Source organism: Plasmodium relictum (genome assembly GCF_900005765.1).
Source record: "Plasmodium relictum strain SGS1 genome assembly, chromosome: 7".
In the NCBI taxonomy this organism is placed as follows: domain Eukaryota; phylum Apicomplexa; class Aconoidasida; order Haemosporida; family Plasmodiidae; genus Plasmodium; species Plasmodium relictum.
The window spans coordinates 1,266,565-1,287,098 of record NC_041685.1 but is presented as its reverse complement, the minus strand read 5'-3'; the positions used below and the strand labels follow the sequence as shown (position 1 = coordinate 1,287,098).

General features: G+C 20.0%; 2 protein-coding genes across 2 annotated transcripts; both read right to left on the bottom strand.

Moving 5' to 3' along the window:
- Positions 1 to 945: 945 nt before the first annotated feature.
- PRELSG_0733900 (fam-h protein) lies at positions 946 to 1,744 on the bottom strand (the record flags this gene model as incomplete). Its single annotated transcript, XM_028676051.1, has 2 exons — positions 946 to 1,422; positions 1,547 to 1,744. 2 exons carry the CDS (start codon positions 1,742 to 1,744, stop codon positions 946 to 948), a joined length of 675 nt encoding a protein of 224 aa, XP_028532579.1.
- Positions 1,745 to 5,814: 4,070 nt separating this feature from the next.
- Positions 5,815 to 13,973, bottom strand: PRELSG_0733800 (reticulocyte binding protein, putative; the record flags this gene model as incomplete). The annotated part of the gene is made up of 2 exons (XM_028676050.1): positions 5,815 to 13,809; positions 13,941 to 13,973. 2 exons carry the CDS (start codon positions 13,971 to 13,973, stop codon positions 5,815 to 5,817), a joined length of 8,028 nt encoding a protein of 2,675 aa, XP_028532578.1.
- Between the last annotated feature and the right edge of the window lie 6,561 nt (positions 13,974 to 20,534).

The window sequence follows — 20,534 nt, the reverse complement described above, 5'->3', positions numbered from 1 at the left end:
AAAAAAAATATAAAATTATTTTTTTTTGTTTGTTTATTAATATATATATACATCTTTGTAATTATAAAAAAAAAATTAATAATATTTTTTTTTTATATATAAAGTTTTTTTTTTTTGAGGAGAGTTTTATGAAGAAATGTTATGTTATAATATGTTTTAATTTTTAGTGTAAATAAAAATTAAAAGAATGAATGTTATGTTATGTTATGTTATGTTTTAATTTTTAGTGTAAATAAAAATTAAAAGAAAGAAATGTTAACTTATTAAAACTTAAGAGATAAGAGAAATATTTATGTATTATTCAATGTATATTTTTGAAATAACATTGAATATCATAAAATTTTGACTTAATAAATTGTTATAAATTAATTGTATGTTTTTAATTAAAAGAAGATATTAATTCTTTGTAAATAAAAACTCATTTATAACTGTTAATAAGTTTATTAAAAGATGTAGTAAAATTTAACTTCAATTAAATATTATGCATCATAAGAAAACAGTATATATATATATAATAAAAACGAATATATATATATAAACGTATACTTAGTTATACATGCTCTTTATTAATTTGTTTGTTTAATACTCTAGCAAAGTCATTAAACGGGCAATTAATAAATCAGTATGTTAAGAATAATATAAATAAAGAAATAGAATATTTTTATTTAAAAAGTTATAATTTTTTCATGAAATAAACTATTTATCTCTTGTTATGTAATGTAACTTATAGACCATTAGTATTCATTTAACAAATATTTTTATAATAAACAAAATAGATGAAGATTGTTCTAAATGTTCTTTATAAAATTGTTATCTTAATACTTTTTATATATCATCGAAGAGACAGTTAATAACATATAGCTGCAGTAACATTTAGGATACTTTTAATCTTATATTATATATTTCTTCTTACTGTTGTACGATGATTTTAATTTGAAAAGCTATCTATGATTTTTTTTTATATTTTTTTTTGATTTGATCAGAAAATAAAATGGATGAGAATATTAAAACGGATATATTAGCTAACATAATAGCATAAGAAAATCCTAAAGCATTAGGTTTAATATAATCATCTATAATTAATGCTAATGAAGAAGACGATAGGAGAAAAGTGATAACCAAGAAAATTAATTTTAAATAATTTTGGCATCTTCCTAAAATTCTCTCCTTAAATTTTTCTATTTTACTTTTTTCTATTGTCTCTATTTCATTTCCTTTTTCTGAATCTATTTTCCCCTCTATTTCATTTTTCTCACTTTCTGATTCTAAATTTTCTCTTATTATATCTTGTTCGTTATAAAATTTTAATCTTTTGTGTGCTTGTTTTTCTACATCTTCACTTTCGACTAATGATCTTTTAGCTCCTAAATTTAGTACGCTTTTTGAGTCATTTTTGTAATTCCACGATCTAAAAGAATCCCACTAAAATAACAAAAAAATATTCAGTATTAAAAAAAAGGTTTCTTTTGTTCTAATGAAGTTTTAATTCATAAAAATAGTTATGACAAAAAAATATAAATATTTTTAAGTATTATTATTATCCTACAGTATTGGAACATTGTAATATCCAAATTAAAAGGGAAAATATAAAAAAATTTATAGAAAAATATATTATATTTTTTTTCTCTTTTTTATTATATATTTTTAAAGTTGACATATCTGTAGTAATAAAAACTTTAGCTATGTGGGTATGGTATTCGGGATATACACCAATATTAGATATATTATTACTTTTCATGTCCATTTTTTTTTTTATTTATATAAATTTATTTATTTTTAGGTATAATTAATATAAATAACATTAAAAAAAATAAATTAAAAATTTTAAATTTTAAAATTCTATATAAAAATAACAAATGTTAAAATATTCAAGAAAAAAAATTACCTTAAAATATCTAATTTAATTTTTCATTTAGAATATATATAAAAATGTTATTCATTAATATTAATAAAATAGAATAGATTGACAAATTGTTGAACATGTATATATTAAATATTTAATATTAACTATTGAATATATTTTTTAATAATTTCTTTTAAAACAAAAATTTCAAATATTACTAATATTACTAATATTTTATTTTCCTTATAAAAAAATTAAAAATTCAAATTATAAAATTTTAACTAAAGAATAAATTAAAAATAATATTCATAGAATAAGTAATGCTAATTATTTTAAATTGTTCCCTTACCCATAATATTATATGTACATGTTATTAATTCTTATTACAATAGAAAAGAGAAACAGAAAATATAAAATTAATTACTTTATAATTGAAATTATAAATGCAATGATAGCAAATTTATAGATTTTTAAGATATATCATATTAAATAAATTTTTAAGATAGTACAATTGATGATGTTTTTTATTTCATGATAAATTTATTCGATAATAACTTTTTCTATTATAATTTGACACTATAATGATGTGTAGTAAAATGTTTAATTATAGGAAGAAGTAGAAATGAAATTAAAATGCTAAGCATGCATAAATTTTTTTATAAAAAAATTATTATAATGTAATAAAAATGAATTGGAATAAAAAAATAATGATAGGAAAAAAAAAATAAAAGGATAGGAACGTATACATTTATAGCATTTGTAAATATATCGGTAATTCTAATTTAATAATAAAAATTATAAAGAAAAAATATGCTATGAGGCAAAAATTATGAAAGTTATCAATAATAATTTTAATTTTATTCTATTGATAATATAATAAATTTATCGCATACTAACATTTTAACTATGATAAATTATAATTCATTATGGAATTGGGCACATGCATACAGATATTTTTTCAAAGGAAAATGATAATATTTCAATAAAAATAGAGAAAAAATTATTAATAGTTACTATTACATATTTATACATATAACTATAATAAAAAAGCTAATTATAATTAAAAAAAGAAAATATGTTCATACAAGTTAAAATTTAATATTAATAAAGGTACTGGTTTATTAAATTGATTGTTAAATTTTTTTTTTTTAAAGTATTTAAAGGTTTAATAAGTTTTAAATTAACACATTTATGCATGTTTTAATACATATTGTTAATAACATAGCATCAGATAAACACTTTAAGTGATGAAAAAGCAATATGTTTAAAACATTTTGCTGTAATATATTTGTTCTCTGCAATATAATATAGTAATTCATAAATATACATACATAAAAAAAATTTTAAATTCTTTTTTTCATATAAAAAAAAATTTGCAAAAAAAGAAAACCTTGCTTCTTTTCAAATTTAAAAAGTGATTTTTTAAATTCATTTACTTCGTTTGATCATCCTCCCAAAACATAAAAAAAAAATAATAATAAAAAATTTTTATTTAAAAAGGTTATTTTAATTTAAAAAAAGATAATTAACAGGAAAAATAATACTATCCTTTTCCCAAATATTGTAATACATCCTAGGTATTATTTTCCTATGTAGCTAAATTCTTTATTATTAAAGATATGTAATCTTTAAATATATGTAATTCATTTATTAATTGCCTGTTCAGTGACTTTGCTATAGTACTGAACTAGTAAATTAATAAAGAGCATGTATAATTAAATACACGGATTTTTAGTATATATGCTTATTTTTATTATATATAACATTTAATTTGGATTAAGCAATTATATATTGCTTAACATATATATTTTAATTTTACATATATATTATTTATTTTCCAAGAATAAGCATATTATTTTAATTAAAGACACTCACAAAAAATTAAGTTATAACAAATACAAAAATTAAACTCTAAGTTATTCAATATTATCTCAGAATATACAAATCGAATATAACATAAGCATTATACTTTTCATATTAATTTTTATATTTCAATTAAAAATTAATAATCTCTCAAAAAAAATGCCAACCAAAAAAACAAAAAAATATTTAACTATATATAATATATACATATATATATATATTTTAACTAGCGTTAGTGCGCGGCTAACTTGTATTTTCCTGATTAGTAAGCCAATTTTATATTACGAATGATTAATAATATCTTTTATCAATCAATTACTTAACAGATATATTTTTACATTGACGCATGTATACTTATTTGCTGTAAATAAGTAAATTATTTTTAATTTAAAAACGTACAATATAATTAAATTATAAAAAATAACAAAGCTAAATTTCAAGTTAATTGTTATTTCAAAATATACAATTTGAATATAACATAAACATGATACTTTTTATTCATCAAAAGAAATAAAAATCTTCTTATTATTTCTTTTTATACCTCAACTTTTTTTTTTTTTTTTTACAATAAAAAAAAAAATAATTAAATCTTTTTTTTTTTAATTCAAAAATATAAGGAATAAAATAAATATAAAAAAAATATAATTATATATATACACTTTTTTTCTTTTTTTAACTAGCGCTATTGCATGGGTAACTTTTATTTTCCTAACTAGTAAGCTAGTTTTATCTATTGTAAAAAGTTATTAATATCTTTTATTAACCAGTTATATATATTATGTTTATGAATATAGTAACATTAAATTAATTAAACTTTAGCCATTAAAGTTCTACTTACATCTATAAAAAGTGATAAAATTCAATTAAAGAAATACAAATATTTTATACTTACTATTTATTAATTTGTTTATTAAATGCTCCATTAAAGTATTAGAATAGCGAATTAATAATTCAATACTATTACTTTTTTTAATTATTTTTCAAATTTATTTTATATTATTTTTTTTTTGTTTTTTATACTTTTAAATATCCTCCATAATTATTTATTTTAGAAAAAATGTTTCATATATATATCTTCTATTTCGGTTTTTCTTTTTAGTATTAGTAATATCCAAATGCACAACGATTATATAAAAATTTCTAAGACTAAAATAAATTATCTTCATTTATTTCTTAAATTATATTTAACATAGTAATTTATATAGCAATCACCATCATTATTACTAAAACAATAAATAACGATATCATTGTTATTATAATTTACGGCATCATAATTGCAGCAATTCAATTTTAGATTATATTATACCTCTATTTATATTTATTCTTATTTTTAATACCTTTTTTTTTATTTATTTTATCTTTTATTATCACAATATATTACTTTTTAATTTCATTATCCATGAACATGACAAATGATATATTGCATATTAAATTATCTTTATTTAACCTATTTTTCTTCTGTTTTTAAAGAATTTTTCTTCTTTTAGTTTGAATAAAGTAAATATTAGGCACACTAAAATTTTGCAATATTTTTTTCAATGAATGAACTAATTTATTTAGTTACTAAAGAATTATTTTCATATAATATATTAAAAATTGAAAACATTTAAAAATTAACTTTGTAATAATTTAAAACACTTTCAATAAAATAAATACCAACATGTATTACGTCCATATGCAATTTGACTTTAGAGTAATTAAATGAATGAATAAAACAAATTATGAGGCTTATAATTCATAGATAAATTTAATTTTTTGTTCATTGAACTAATTTTTTTCTTTATTTATAAATATTATTCTTTTTACTAGAAATATATTTTCAGATAAAACTCATTTTTTTTCTAATGAATTCAAATATGAGCTCATAAAAAGTTTTTATTATCTATGTAAAAAATAATGATATTTATTAAAAAAAAAATATAATAAGCTATAAAAAAAAAGTACAAATGTATCAACTTTTAGTATCTTATTCAAAGCTATATTTTACAACAATTATTATAAATATATTATTATCTATTATTATCATAAAAGAAATAATATATATATTTAGAAAAAAAATAATCCAAAAAAAAAAAAAATTGAATTTTAATTGATTTTTCTTTTTAATATTAATCATTTTCAACAAAATTTACATCAATAGCTACATCTTTTATATCTAAATCAAATATTTCATTGTCATTATCAAATTCATTAAATTCTTCGTTTACAGGTGCTGTATCCATATGTTTATTTTTATAAAAAGCAATAAAAATTACACCTGAGCAAACTAATAAACCACCCAATATTCCTCCTGCTAATTTAATCTTGGAGTAATCGAATTTTCTTCTTCCACTTTTATTATTTCCACCATCTGATTCTTTATTATGATCTTCAAATTCTTTTACTATGTTTTCATTTTCTTTTATCAAATTTTCTATTCTATCAATTTCACCAACTATTTTTTTAATTAATCCTTCTCCTTTGTATATATGTTCTTGAGAATTTGAATATGCCATAAAATTATCGCCTTCAGACATATTATTAAATTCTTTATCCATTTCTTCTTTTTCATTTTTTACTATTTCCAATATATTTTGAATTTTATATTTTTGTTCTTTCAAATAAGAGTTATCATTTTGTATATTATTAATTTCCTTATTTACTTCATTAGAATTCTTGAATTTTTCCATTCCTTCTTTTCTTACTTTAACTTTTTCAGTTATAGTTCTCATTTTTTCATTATATATATTATTATTTATACTTTCATTTGTTACTCTTATAATTTTTTTTAAACGATTTTCTATATTGTTTTCTATTTCTTTTGCATCTAATCCTTTTTTAATATATTTTTCCGTTTTTTCTAATTTTTTTATAATGTCATAAATATTCAGAATTGTGTCATTTTTTTCCGATAATATTTCTTTATTCTTCTCTATCTTACGTAGTATGTTCTCAAATATATGTTTCGATTCATTTGTCTTTTCATGTGTTCTTTTTATAGATTCATTTGATTCATCATTTATTTTCTTATTTTCTTCATCTGATAACTCATAATTATTTTCGTATTGATAATACTCTGTATCATCCAATAATGTTTTTGTTCTTTTTATTAAATAAGAAATATGTTGTTCATATTTTTTCATTTCTTTGTTTTCATTATTATTATCATCTTCTAATTTTTTAATTTTAACAAGTTCTAATTTAGCTTTTTCATAAATTTCATTTGCTTTTTTTAAGGATTCTTCTGTGTATGAAGATTCAATGCTCTGTGATTCTTGTTCTTTTTCCTTCATATAATCTTCTATTTTTTTTAACTCATCTTTATTATCTAATAATTTTTTTTCTTGAATATCTGGGAAACTCTCGTACGCTTTTGCTATGTCAAAATATTTCTTAGCGTTTTCTTCCATTTCTATTAATTTAGAATCGTTAATATTTTTATAAATATTATTCAGATCACGTTTTTCTTTTTTTAATTTTTTATGTAGTTCTTTTAATGTTTGAAATGCTTCATTTACATCAGCATCACTTTTGGTTTCACTTATTAATGGAAATACATTATTTATCTTACCTATAGTTTCTAATGTATCTTGTTCTTTTTTTTTGAAATCCTCGAAGTATTTATTTGCATCTTTAAGATGAACTGAGTCATACTTGCTTATAGGGCTTTCAGTACTATATTCATTTGAAGTATTGACATCATTAGTCATTAATTCATGACTATTTTGTATATACTTCAAATAACTATTAATATATTCTTTTTTTCTTTCAATTGATAACTTATCTTTAGATATTTCAATATTAATATGTGCAACAATTAAATCCAACAACGCAAATTTAGAATTTTTACTTTGTTCTGATAACTCATCAACAGAAGCATTTTTTTTTAAGGCATTATTATACTTATTATTCAATTTCTTCTTAATTTGCTCAATGTCTTTTTTTGATTTTTCTAGTATACTGGTGGCAGAAGCATTTTTCTTTGAATTTTCTACTGTACTTTCTAAATCATTTAAGGAGTTTTTAAACTTATCAGAATCGACTTCATCTATATCTACTTTTAATTCACTCTCTATTTCATTTGATTTATTATGGCATGAACTTATTATTTCCTTTAAATCCTTATATTTAGCATTGTCCCTAAATATTTGATCATATTCTTCGTCATAAGTATTTAACTCCTTAATCTTCACATACTTCTCGTGTACACTTTTCATTTTATTTAAAACATCATTTATTCTATTTTTAGACTCGTGAATTGTTTCTTTCAATTCTATTCTTAATTTTATTTGTTTAATTATATTCTCAGCTTCATTAATTATATTTCTACCTTCATTCTCTTGGCTATTTATATCATTTAACGTTTCTCCTATTTTATGAATAACTTTTTTTACATCATTTATAGTTTCATTTTTTAATTCTTCATTTATATCTATAAACTTTCCTACTTCTATAATATCGTCATGAATTAAACCTGCTTCATTCTTATAAGGATATTTTATTTTAATTTTGTTTATTTTATTAACTGTATTTTTAATTTGATCTAATTCATTTAAAGCTACAGTAACGTTATCTGAATTTTTGATATTTTCAAGGCTTTTTTTAATTTCCTCAAGATACTTATTTACTATTGAATTCTTTTCCTTAGCTTCTTTATTCAAATTATTAATATTTTCTTTCATTAAAGATATCATTTTTAATCCTTCTTCTTTTTTAATACTATTAATATAATTAAGCAACTTTAACATCATTTCCTTTTGTTCTTTAAGCTTTTCTTTTTCTATTTTCCCTTCATCTTTTTTTTCCTTTGCCTTTTCGTAGGATATAGAAGGATCCAAAACATCTCTAGCAAGGTTTTCAATTTGCTTATGTGATCCAATAGAAGTATTATATAGTTCATTCATTTTTTTTCTAGCAACCTCTAATAATGGCGTTATTTCATCTTTTTTTTTTGAATGTTTAGAAAAAAATTCAACTGAAATATCAATCATTGAATTAATTGAGTTCTCTATTGCTTCAATGCTTTCCATTTCAATGTCAGATTTTTTCTTTATTTCTTCTAAAATACCTTCTTCATATGTTTTCATATGTTTGCCAAGTTTTTTTTCCATGTCATTAACTTTATTTTCTATTTGCTTCAGTTTTATTTCCTCATTATTCAAAAGTGTTTTTGAATTTTCTTCTTTTTCTAAAGCATCCAAAATACTTTTTAAATAGTCTTGCTCTATTTTTAATTTATCCGAATTATTTCCCTCATCATTTTTAGGTTCAGCTGAGATTAAGTTTATTGCATTTTCGACATTATTAAAAATTTCTTCTGTACTTTTTTCTATTATTTCAATGTCTGATGTAGCAATACTTGCATCTTTTTTAATAGATTCTATTTCAATAAATGCATTATTGGATTTTTCATTTTTTTCCTCATCTTCTTTTTTTAAAAGATTAGCTCGTTTCTCTAATTCTATTAATTTATTTTTTGATTTTTCTAATGATTTTTTAATATTAGAGTAATTATCTTTTATAACATTATATTTTTTTTTTGAATCATTTTTTTTTTTTTCAGACTTTATTTTTTCTGCTAAAATTAACGACTCGGCTAAAATATCACTTACTTTTGCTGCATATTCTGAAGCCAATTTATAATTTTTGTCAACTTCTTTTGAATGTTTCTCTGCTTCATTTGTATAATTTGTAGATTCAATTATATAGTTCTCTATCTCTTTTAGTGCCTTATCTGTTATTTCTTTTTTGGTATCTTGGTCGTGGCTTTTTAAATAGGTTAATTTATCCTTTTCTCTTATAATATTATGATGATGAACTGATATTTTTCCTTTGCATTTTTCAACCTCTGTTAAAAAATTATCCATATTTTTTACATTATTCAAAATATTATCTTTAAGCTTTTTAACTTCTGCGATATTTTTATCAATATCATTTTCCTCTAAATTAATTTTTAATGAATCTTTTAATTTTTCCGCTTTTTGAAATGAATCTAATATTACACTCTTTGTTTTTTCTGATTTTTTTAGTTCATTTTTTTCTTTTTCATTTTCTTCCTTAGCCTTTTGAAAATTATTTTTTATGTCATCAGTAATCTCTTTAAAATTTTTTGATACTAATGACTTTTCTATATTTTTCATTTCATTTAATGAATCTCTTATCAAATTTCTGTGTTTAATAGAATCTACGATATGTTTTTCAATCTTTTTCTTGATACTATCAATTTCATATTCTTTTTTACTATTATTATGAGCCTCTTCTTTTAACTTATTAGCTTCCACTTCTATTTCGATTATTTGATCCTTGTTTTTTTTGGCATTATTAACATGTTCTTCACAATTGAAACTTTCAATGTTGCTTTCTTTGATCTGTAATTTTTCTTTTAATTTTTCAACTTTTACTTTAAGCTCCTCAATAAGTGTCATATCTTTCTCGGCTTTTTTTTTTTCATCATTTATCTGTTGAGCAAAATCATTGATAAATGTTTTATCATATTTTAATTTTTTCATATTTAAATCTTCTATCAAATGTTCAGATTCTTTTTTAACTAAATTTAATTCTTCTAATATCTTAATCATTTCTTCATTGATATTTTTCATATTGCTTTCTGGAATATTTAAATTTTCAATATTTTTATTTTCTCCATTAACTTTATCTGTTTGTATTTTTAATTTTTCTTTTATATTTCTAATCTTCTCTTCATATGAATTAATAGGTTTTATATTATTTTTAATATCTTGTATTATTGTATTTTGTTGCTTCTTAATATCATCATTTTTAATTTTTTTCATATCATTTTCAGAACTAAAATTTTCGAAATTTTGTTTAGTTGCTTCTAAATTATTCAAAATTTCTCTCACTTCATTATTAATATCATGTTCTAATTTTAATACACGATCATAAAAAGATTTTGCAACGCTGGCATTGTGATTCTGAATTATGCTTTCAATATCTTTCTCTAACTCTACACTTTTTGATTTTAGATCATTTATTTTATTTGTTATATCCGTCATCTCACTTTTTTTTTTTAATTCATCTTGTGAATGAATATTTATCTCATTCTCTTTCTGAATATTATCAACTGTTTTTTTTAAATTCTCAGATGATTCTAGTAAGGCAGATGACTTTTTATTTAAATCATCAGCTTCTTTTATTATATTATCTATTTTATCTATTTTTTCTTTTAATTTGCTTAATGTATTATTTTTTTCCTCTTCATTTATTAAAGCGTCCTCATTAATTTTACTGTTTTTTGCATTAATTTTTTCTTTCAAACTGTTTATATCTTTTTTTAAAGCTTCAATAGATTTATTATTTTTATTGGATCCATTTATAATACTGTTAAAAGCTTTAAATATTTCTATTTTTTCATTTAAAAGTTTAATCATGTTTGTACTATTATCTATCAAGTCTGTTGCATTTTTAAAGTTTTCCTGATGCTCCAATAATTTATTGTCTATATTTTCTTCATTAATACTATTTTTTAAAGTTTTAAAATCTTTAACAGTTTTGTTGTTATTAAACTCTATAAAAAATGTCTCTACTTCATTGTACAATTTAAGCTGATCTTTAATAGTTTTTATAATTCCTTTTTCATTATTTATTTGTTTAGTAATTTCATCTTTATAAATAGAATGATTTTTGATAAAATTTGATACTTCTTCAATTATGTTACCTCTAGATAGATTATCCTTATCTTCTTCAATATGCTTATTCAAAAATTCATTTTTTATTTTTAAAATATTACTTTCATAATTTTTAAATGTTACTTCTTTTGTTTTATAATTAGCTATTTTTGATGATACTCTATTTTTAATAATTTTAAAGTTTTCAAATGAAATTTTCATCTTATTATGTAAATCTTCAATTAATTTCATTTTAACATCATTCCTTAGTTTTTTAATTTTATTTACTGCAAATCTCATATCAACTTGTGCTTTTCTGGTATTTACAATAATATTTTCCATTTTGTAAAAATTTTGTTTTGCTTCATCAAATATTGCGTCAAGCTCATTTAAGCCGTATTCATCATAATGTAATTCATTTTTTTCTACTATAAACTGTGATATTCTATTTGTTGTATCAGAATCAGCAGCAACAGCTAGATTATTCGTTAATGTGTTAATTTGTTTCTCTATATCATCCTTTCTTTTTGTATACTCTTTCATATCGCATGATGCTCCTCTAATTAAAACTTCAATTGCTTTTAAATCTTCATTATCTGCTCCTTTTAATTTTTTAACTTTATTCAAATCATCTATTTTGGATTTTATTTGCTCTATTTGATTCTTAATCAAATTTATAACTTTTTTTTTAGATTCATCTTCTTTCTGTTTTAATAATTGTAGTCCAATATTTTTTTCTAGAATATTTGCTTTTAATGCCTCAACTTGACCTTTTAATTCCATTAATTTATTATAATCATGATTTATTTGATTAAATGAGTCATATATCGTTTTTATATTACTTTCATAATTTTCTCTAGTATAAAAGAAATTCAAAATTTCAGAATCACTACTTTCTTTAGATAAGAATAATTTTTTATCTTTTGCCCTTTCTATTAAGTATCTTCTTGTGTCTATATTTATATATATTTTATTAATATTAGCAGATATTTGTTTCATGTTATCATTATGAGAAACCATTTTAGCATACTTTTGAGTAATTTCGTTTTTGATACTAGAAAATATTGAACCATGATAATTGTTTGATATATACTGGATGGTTCTAGAACTCTCATTAATTATACCATTTACTCTGTCTAATAAGCTCTGCGAATCTGACTTAATTTTTGAGCCTTCCGATAGCAAATCTTTAGGATAAACTAATGCAATTAATTTATCATTCAAATCTTTTTCAGAATTTCTAAGTATATCGTAAAATTCTGCTTTTTTAGTATCAAAATGTTCTATATAATGTAAATTTTTATCATAAGCAATCCTAATTTCACATGTAGCAATAAAATTTAATAATGAATTTGTTTCATCTATATTTTTAGGATTTACTTTTGGATTAATTTTTACTCCATTTTTTAAACTATCCCTATTATTTTTTATGTATTCTCCATTTCTTATAAAAAACCCTTTATTAATAAACAAGCCATTTTTAATATTATTCAATAGTTTCAAAGTTTCATTTTGATTTAATTGCTTTTCTTTAGATCGTATTACAATATTTGAAAATATAATAAAATCATTAAAATTTTTTAGATAAGTTTCATGTTTAATATCATATGCAAATACATTATTTACAGTCCCTTCTATATAATTTACACAGTCCGAGGGAAATGATTCAAACATAACACCATTTATTCTATAATCTAAATTACTGTAAATGCTCTTACTTTTTTTTGTGTATTCATTAACAGTATTATCTATTTCACGATTATAATCGTTTATCATCCTCCTAAAATCCATAAGTTCTTCAATAATTGGCCTATCTTGCTCTTTGCCATTTTTTGATTTTATATCATCCATTTTCTTTTCTACTTCGTCTTTAGCGAATTGATAATATTCTATATTTTCTGTTATATATTTTTGTAACTCTTCTAGTTTTTTAATAATATAACGATGTTTCGACAAGTTTTTCGTGGGAGGTACAATAGTCATTTTATATTGTCTATAATCACCCACATTTTGTTTAATTTTTTCCATTAGTGTTATATTTGTTTTAATTTTTTTAATTAATTCAGAGTAATTATCTGAAATTTCTCCATTATTTGTTCCTAGATTCATCTCTTGAATAAAAGAATTCTCAGGAACTATTAACTCTTTATTTTTTTTTTCCATATTAGGTGTTTTGAATAAACTAAGTTTATTTTTTTTTAATAGAATAGGATGTAGACGTTTTATATAAATATCAGAGTTTCCTAAATGTGGAAATGCCAAACCTCTAGAATAATGTAATGACCATTTGTCTTGTTCCAAATTTATATTTTTTTTATTATGTTCATGTTCATTTGGAAAGATGGAATCTTCAGGGATTTTAATAAAATCCTTTTTTTTTTCAATGCTACTTTCTAAAAATGGATTAGATGACAATTCTCCTACATCAGCCCTGAATTTAATTGATTTTGCTCTAACATTTTCTTCCTTGCTTAAACCTACATATAAATAATACAGATACTAAAACATATTAATATATTAAATAAAAATGACAGACATTTTCAAGAAATGAGCAATAGAAAAAAATATTTATTCATAATTTCGTATATATATAAATGTGTAGTATTACCAAAAATAATAAGTGCTACTACCAAATAAATTAAAAGAAAATGCCCTTTGCCCATTATTAAAATAACGTCGATATAATTACTTTTTTTTTTATTTAACGAACGATTATTTTTTATGTAAAATATAATCATGTTTTTTTGAAAATTATTTTTAGAGATATATTCATCTAATACCTTTGTAATTAACAATAAATATTTTAAGATAAGTATAACATAAATGACAAAATTACATATACCTGTATATATATGTACATTATTTATTACAAAAATAAAATTAAAACAAAAAGGACTAAATATAGAAGGATTAAATGAAAACTATTAAACAAAAAAAAGAAAGAAAAAATCTGAAAATGTCATAAAATAAATACGTTGATTATGAATTAAAAATGTGTATATATATATATATACACTTTTTTTTAATAATATAAAAAAATTATTAATGTTATACATTAGTTTTTATTTTTCATTATGAGTTATATAACTATATAAAAAAAAAATAAAAACACACAAAATAATTTAAAATAGATATAAACATATTTAAATTTAAGAGAGTACAAAAAATATAATTAATAATATTAGATTAATAAAATATACTTCAATCTTAAGAATAAATTCATAAAATAAAATTAAGTTGAATAATAAGACGAATATAAGTTAAAATTCAAATAAAATAAGCCTTAATTTTATTTTTTAATATTATAAGGATTAAAGGACATGAAAAGCGTTTTTTTTTTATTTTTAATTTACAACATAAAGTGTTACAAGAATCACTAGCAAAACGAAACTATAAGATGAATAAAAAATTAAATAGATTGTTAAATAACAGATAATCGAATAAATATTAATATATATGTTTTAAGAATATAAATACGTTTTAGTCAAAGGTAAGGCCCAAAACAATATATTTGATTTCATTAAAAAAAAGAGATCAATGAAATCTTGCATGCAATATAAAAAAAAAGATGTAAAGAAAAAAAATTATGGCTATTCTTTTTTTACATGTGTGTGTTGTTTTTCTTATAAAATTTATTTTCATTCACTTTAAAAAAAAAATATATTTTTTTTTTGAGATATATTGAGAGTCTCCAATTGAATCATTTTCGTAAAATTTTTATTCTCAAATAGAATTAAGGCTTAATAAAAATTAAATTCAAAGTTAAAAAGAAAGACAAAAAGGATTTTTATTAATAGTTCATTTTTTACTTATTTTTTGAAACGTTGTTAACTATAATTTAAATTTATTTAGTTGTAATTAAACTACTTTACATAATAACTTAAAATAGGATTTAAATTTTTCACAAAAATAGTGTTCATTTATTAAAGAAAATATTTCCCCTTGAAGAAATAATTGTTCATTTTTGCACATTATATGTGTAAATTTTATGTATTAGGAGCGTAAATACATTTTTACAATAAATGAAATCATTAGAGACATCTCTAGATGCATTTATTAATATGCTTCTTCAACACTTGGTTAATAAAAGATGTTTTAAACCTTTCATAATATAAAAATTAACATACTAGTTTGGAATATACATGTCAGTTATATAATGATGCTAGTTAAAAAAAAAAATATAGATATATATATGTTTTTCTTTTTTTTTTAATTCATGATCTTTATATATTTTTGTAATTTTAAAAAAAAAATTAAAAAAAAAATTTTATTATTTTTTTTTTTTTGATTAAATAATTGAAGAAGAATTAATCTTCACTTAAAAATATAAAAATTAATGTATTAGAAGTAATAATAAGACTTTTTATTTCTTTTAATGAATAAAAAGTATCATGTTTGTGTTATATTTAAATTGTCCATTTTGAAATAACAATTAAATAACTTAACATTTAGCTTTGTTATTTTTTTTAACTTAATTATTTTGTACTTTTTTAAATTAAAAGAATTTAATTATTTACAAAGAATGTGAATGCATTTGTCAAAGTAAATATATGTCTGTTAAGCAATACAAAATTTATTTATCAAACTAAATGTTATATATGATAAATATTTCTATATATAATATAAAAATAAGTGTATACACTAAAAATCAGTATATTTAGTTATGCATGCTCTTTGTTAATTTGTTTATTTAGTACTTTATCAAAGTTAGTGAACGGGAAATTAATAAGTAATCAATTATATATTTTTCTATTTATTTACATTAAATATGCATACTTTTATTTATTTACTTATTTAATTTTATTTTATTTTTTTTTTTTTTTTTTTACCTTTTTATGAATAAGAAAAAAAAATTGTCCATTGAAGTGCATCTAATTTTTTTGAATCCATCTAAGAAAATTTGAATTTAATCTTATGAGTGAAATTAAAAGAACTATAGTAATTTTTAAAAAAATTTTACTCAATGAATATCAAAAAAATATATATATAATGAATGAACTAATATCTATTTAAATAGTTTTTTCACATTTTATTAGACACAGTTAATATAAATATTATCAAATATCTAATGTAATTTATTAAGAAAAAAAAAAGAGAGTAACCTTTTTTCTTCAGTATATTAACGAAAGTTGAGTACATATTTATTAATTGGAAATTCTAGTACTTTTATAGTATTTTAAACAGTCAAATTAGCAAAGAACATACATATAAATATGTCCTTAGTTTAACACTTGAAATATTATATCTTACCAAGATTTTTAATTATTTATAAATTACAATCAATAATAATTTTATTATTTATTCATCTTACTAAATATATTCGAACTCCAAATTTATTATTATGCACACTGATTAATAAATAAATATATTAATATTTTTAAAAATTAAAAATAACTGTGTGTGAACAGAATAAAAAGTATCTCCTAAGGCTAGCTACTTTGTTACTCGAAAAAAAAAAAAATTTCGCATAAATTTTTTTCTAAAAAGAAAAAAAAATGACATTTTTTTTTAAGAAATAAGCTTTTGTTTTTTTTTATAAAATCTTTTATTATATTTTATATAATTTTTTATTTTGTAAAAATGTATTTTGTTTAACTTACAATTTAATTGGCATTAAATATAAATTTTTTAAATAAAAGTAAAATAACTTAGAGAAAATAAGTAGAGATTTCTTTATATTCTCTTTGTTAATTCGTTTGTTCAGTACTATATTAAAGTCATTTGGAAGGACAATTAGTAAATCGAGGATATATATGTAATATCATTCATTGGTCATTAATATTATCTAAAATAGGAAAATAATACAATTTATTGATAACTCATATGAGACAAGTAATATATCAAAAAGGAATTAAGACTTCGTTTAATAAAGTAAAAACAATTATTGGGGTAGAACTACCTAAAACCAAAAACAATTAAAATAATTTTAAGGAGCTTCTGATTATCATAAAAATTATATAAAGAATATTTCAGAATAGACCTCCAAGCTAGTTCCATTGTTAATTTATTTATTATCTATTTGAGTATTTTTACAGTATTTTAAGCATTCAAATAAATACAGAGTATATAGGGAAAACTTTACTAATTTCACTTATAATAAAGTCACGCATAGATAATTATATACTCTTTATATAATTATCCATATAATATAAAATAAATTAAATTCATCTTATATATTACTTTATTTTAAGCTCGTTTTTCAATGGCTTTTGTTACAGTTTACTTTTTCTTATTTATAAGTAATTCATATAAATCATTTACATGAAAAAAATCATTCATTCAAAAATTAAAAACAAGAATTACTTTTTTTTTGTTGAATTTGTATTTTTTTTTTTTTTTTGTAAAAAAAAATTATCTATAAATAAAATACTTTATAGTCCACATTATTTACATGCATAAATAAGCCTATTTAGTATTTTTCTTAATATATAAAGTATGTTTATAATACCATTCATTGATCATTAGAATTATCAAAAACGAGGTAATAATATTATTTAACTAGCAATATGCTAAAAAAATCATTGAACATTCAAATAATAAATCATCAATTCATATACATAATAAGGGTAGTAGGCTACTTTATTAACCAAACATATGTACAGTATACATTATACTATGATTTATATTATAGTAATTTCCCAACTGTCTTTTATATGATTTTCGTCGTTTTCTTCTTCAATTTTTTCTTCAAACTTGTTTTTTTTTTATATATATTTCAAATTTATTTTGCTTCATTTCATTAAAATTTTTCTCTATCCTTTCTATCGTTATCTCTCAGCTATTTGTGTTTCTATTATAGAATATTTAATTCCTACTTTTATATCATTCAATATTTTTGATTTTTCTATTTAATTCATATATCTCAGCTACTTCTTCCAGCTTAACTTAAACTCTTTAAATCAATTATTTTTTTTCCATCATTTCTCTATTGTTTTTTTTTTTTCTCTAACATAATATTTATCTTTTCTTCTTCTTCTACTTTATTTATTTCTCTATTTTTTATTCTTTATTCACAGTCCTTCCTATTTCTTTTTTTTTTTATATGTTATTTTAAAAAAGGTATTTTTCGTAGATTTTAACTCTTCTTACACCTACTTAATGTCATCAAATGTATTTCTATTCACACTTTATATATCAATTGTTTCTTCTTTATCTTTTTATCTACTTCACTCTTTTACCTACTAATCTAACTTCTATTTTCGTTTTTTATATATTATTTTTTTTCTTCTATTGATCTTCATTTTCTTCTTCTATGTATTCATCTTCTTATCATATTCCCCTAACTCTTTAAACTATATTCTTCCATATTTCTTTTTCCCTCTCTAATAGGATTTTTTTTCATATCATTTCTTTCAATGAATTTTGCTTTATCCATTTTTTCTACATATATATTTTCTTTTTTCCATTCTTTCTTTTCACATTTTTCCATTATCTTCTTATATCTTTTTGTCCATTTCTTCGAAAACATTTTTTGTCTTTCTAATATAATGATAATACTTTCCTTCCCAACTATATTTTCATACGATCCCTTTTCTTTATTAATTCAAACAAATTTCCAAATACTATCGTGTTTAATTCTCATCCTTCCTTATTATGGTGCTCTATTATAATCCTATGCATTTCTATCATAGTTTTTCTCTTTAGATTTTTTCTTAATGCCATACAATTACTTCTTTTCTTCACTTCTATCGCTCCTTTATGTTCTTTTTTTTTTTATTATTTATTTCCTCTTTATTTTCTCCATGTGAATCTTCTATATTTTTTTTTTTTTTATTCTTCATTTTTACCTAGTTAATAAAATAGTTTTTTAACCTTTTATAATATAATTGTTAAATGTACATAGAGAAAATTTCCTGTTAGTTATGTACTTATTTTTTTCTTTAAAAAAAAAAAAATGCAACTATATTTTTGTTTGTACTTATTGATTTTGTTAAATTTATCTTTTATTCAATTCAAAAAAAAAAATTTTTTTTTTTTGAATACAATAAAAGATTGCAATGAAATGCCTTTGTAAAATTTTGTTCTTTTTGTCAAATCTATTTAATTTTAAAATTAAAAACTAAATTTGAAAATTAAAATAGAAAAACAAAGAGTATTTTTTTTTATCAATACTTAAAATTTATGTACTTTAGAAATGCTGTTAAAAAATTAAATTAAAATTTTATTTCTTTTTGTCTCATTAAATTACTTTTACATGATCAATAATTCATGAGGATTTAAGTTTTTAATAAAAAAATGAAAGTATATTTTTATGAAAGTAAATAAATAACTGTAAAACAATAATTGCTTAGTTATTTAAACTATATGTATAAAATTTACATATTAGTAGAATAATTAAAATAATTTTAAGAATTGAAATCAGTAGAGATAACTCTACATGCTCTTTATTAATTTGTTTGTTCAATATACTAGCAAAGTCAATGAACGGATAATTAATAAATTAGAACTGTGCATTTTATATTAGAAACAAATATCTTCATATTATACAATGTATATTTTTTAGAAATTTAGAAAATTTTATTATATTTCCTGTTATAATTTATACTCCAACTATTTTTTTTTAATAAAATTATCCTTATTGTTACTCACCCATTTATTTAAGCTTGAATAATTATCTTTCGTGAAGTTTCTCTTCAAACCTAAAATTAATTCATCTCTTTACTCGCAGAAATATTCCTTGATATCCTTTTATTTCTTACTGCTTTTGTATATTTACTCTAAACTCTCTTACATGAATCTTTAGTAACTGATCTTGTTTTATTAATTAGTGTTTTCTCATTTTCTCTCCATTTTTGAATAAGATTTCCTACGTCAATTATTTTTTCTAGAATGATAAAAAAATCTTTCATATCATCTTCCTAATCAATGAAATCTCTAGAGTCTTCTTTTTTTTTTTTGAAATTGTTTTCTTTTTTATTTCTTTAAAACTATATTCAATAAAATTACTAATATTAGTAATAAAAATTACAACTAAAAGCAATTACAGAAACGATAATTTCTTATTCGATCTCAAGAGGGAATTATTATTAGTTGCACTTATTTCAAACTACATATATACCCCCCAGAGATTCATATGTGTTTCCGTTATAATTAAATAGTTTGTATATATATTACCAGGACATTTACTAAAAATCAAAAATATAAAAAGGCGTATTTTTATACTTCTTTCATACTATATATTTAGCTACAGTAGAAGTATACCCATATATATGAAAATGCAACTG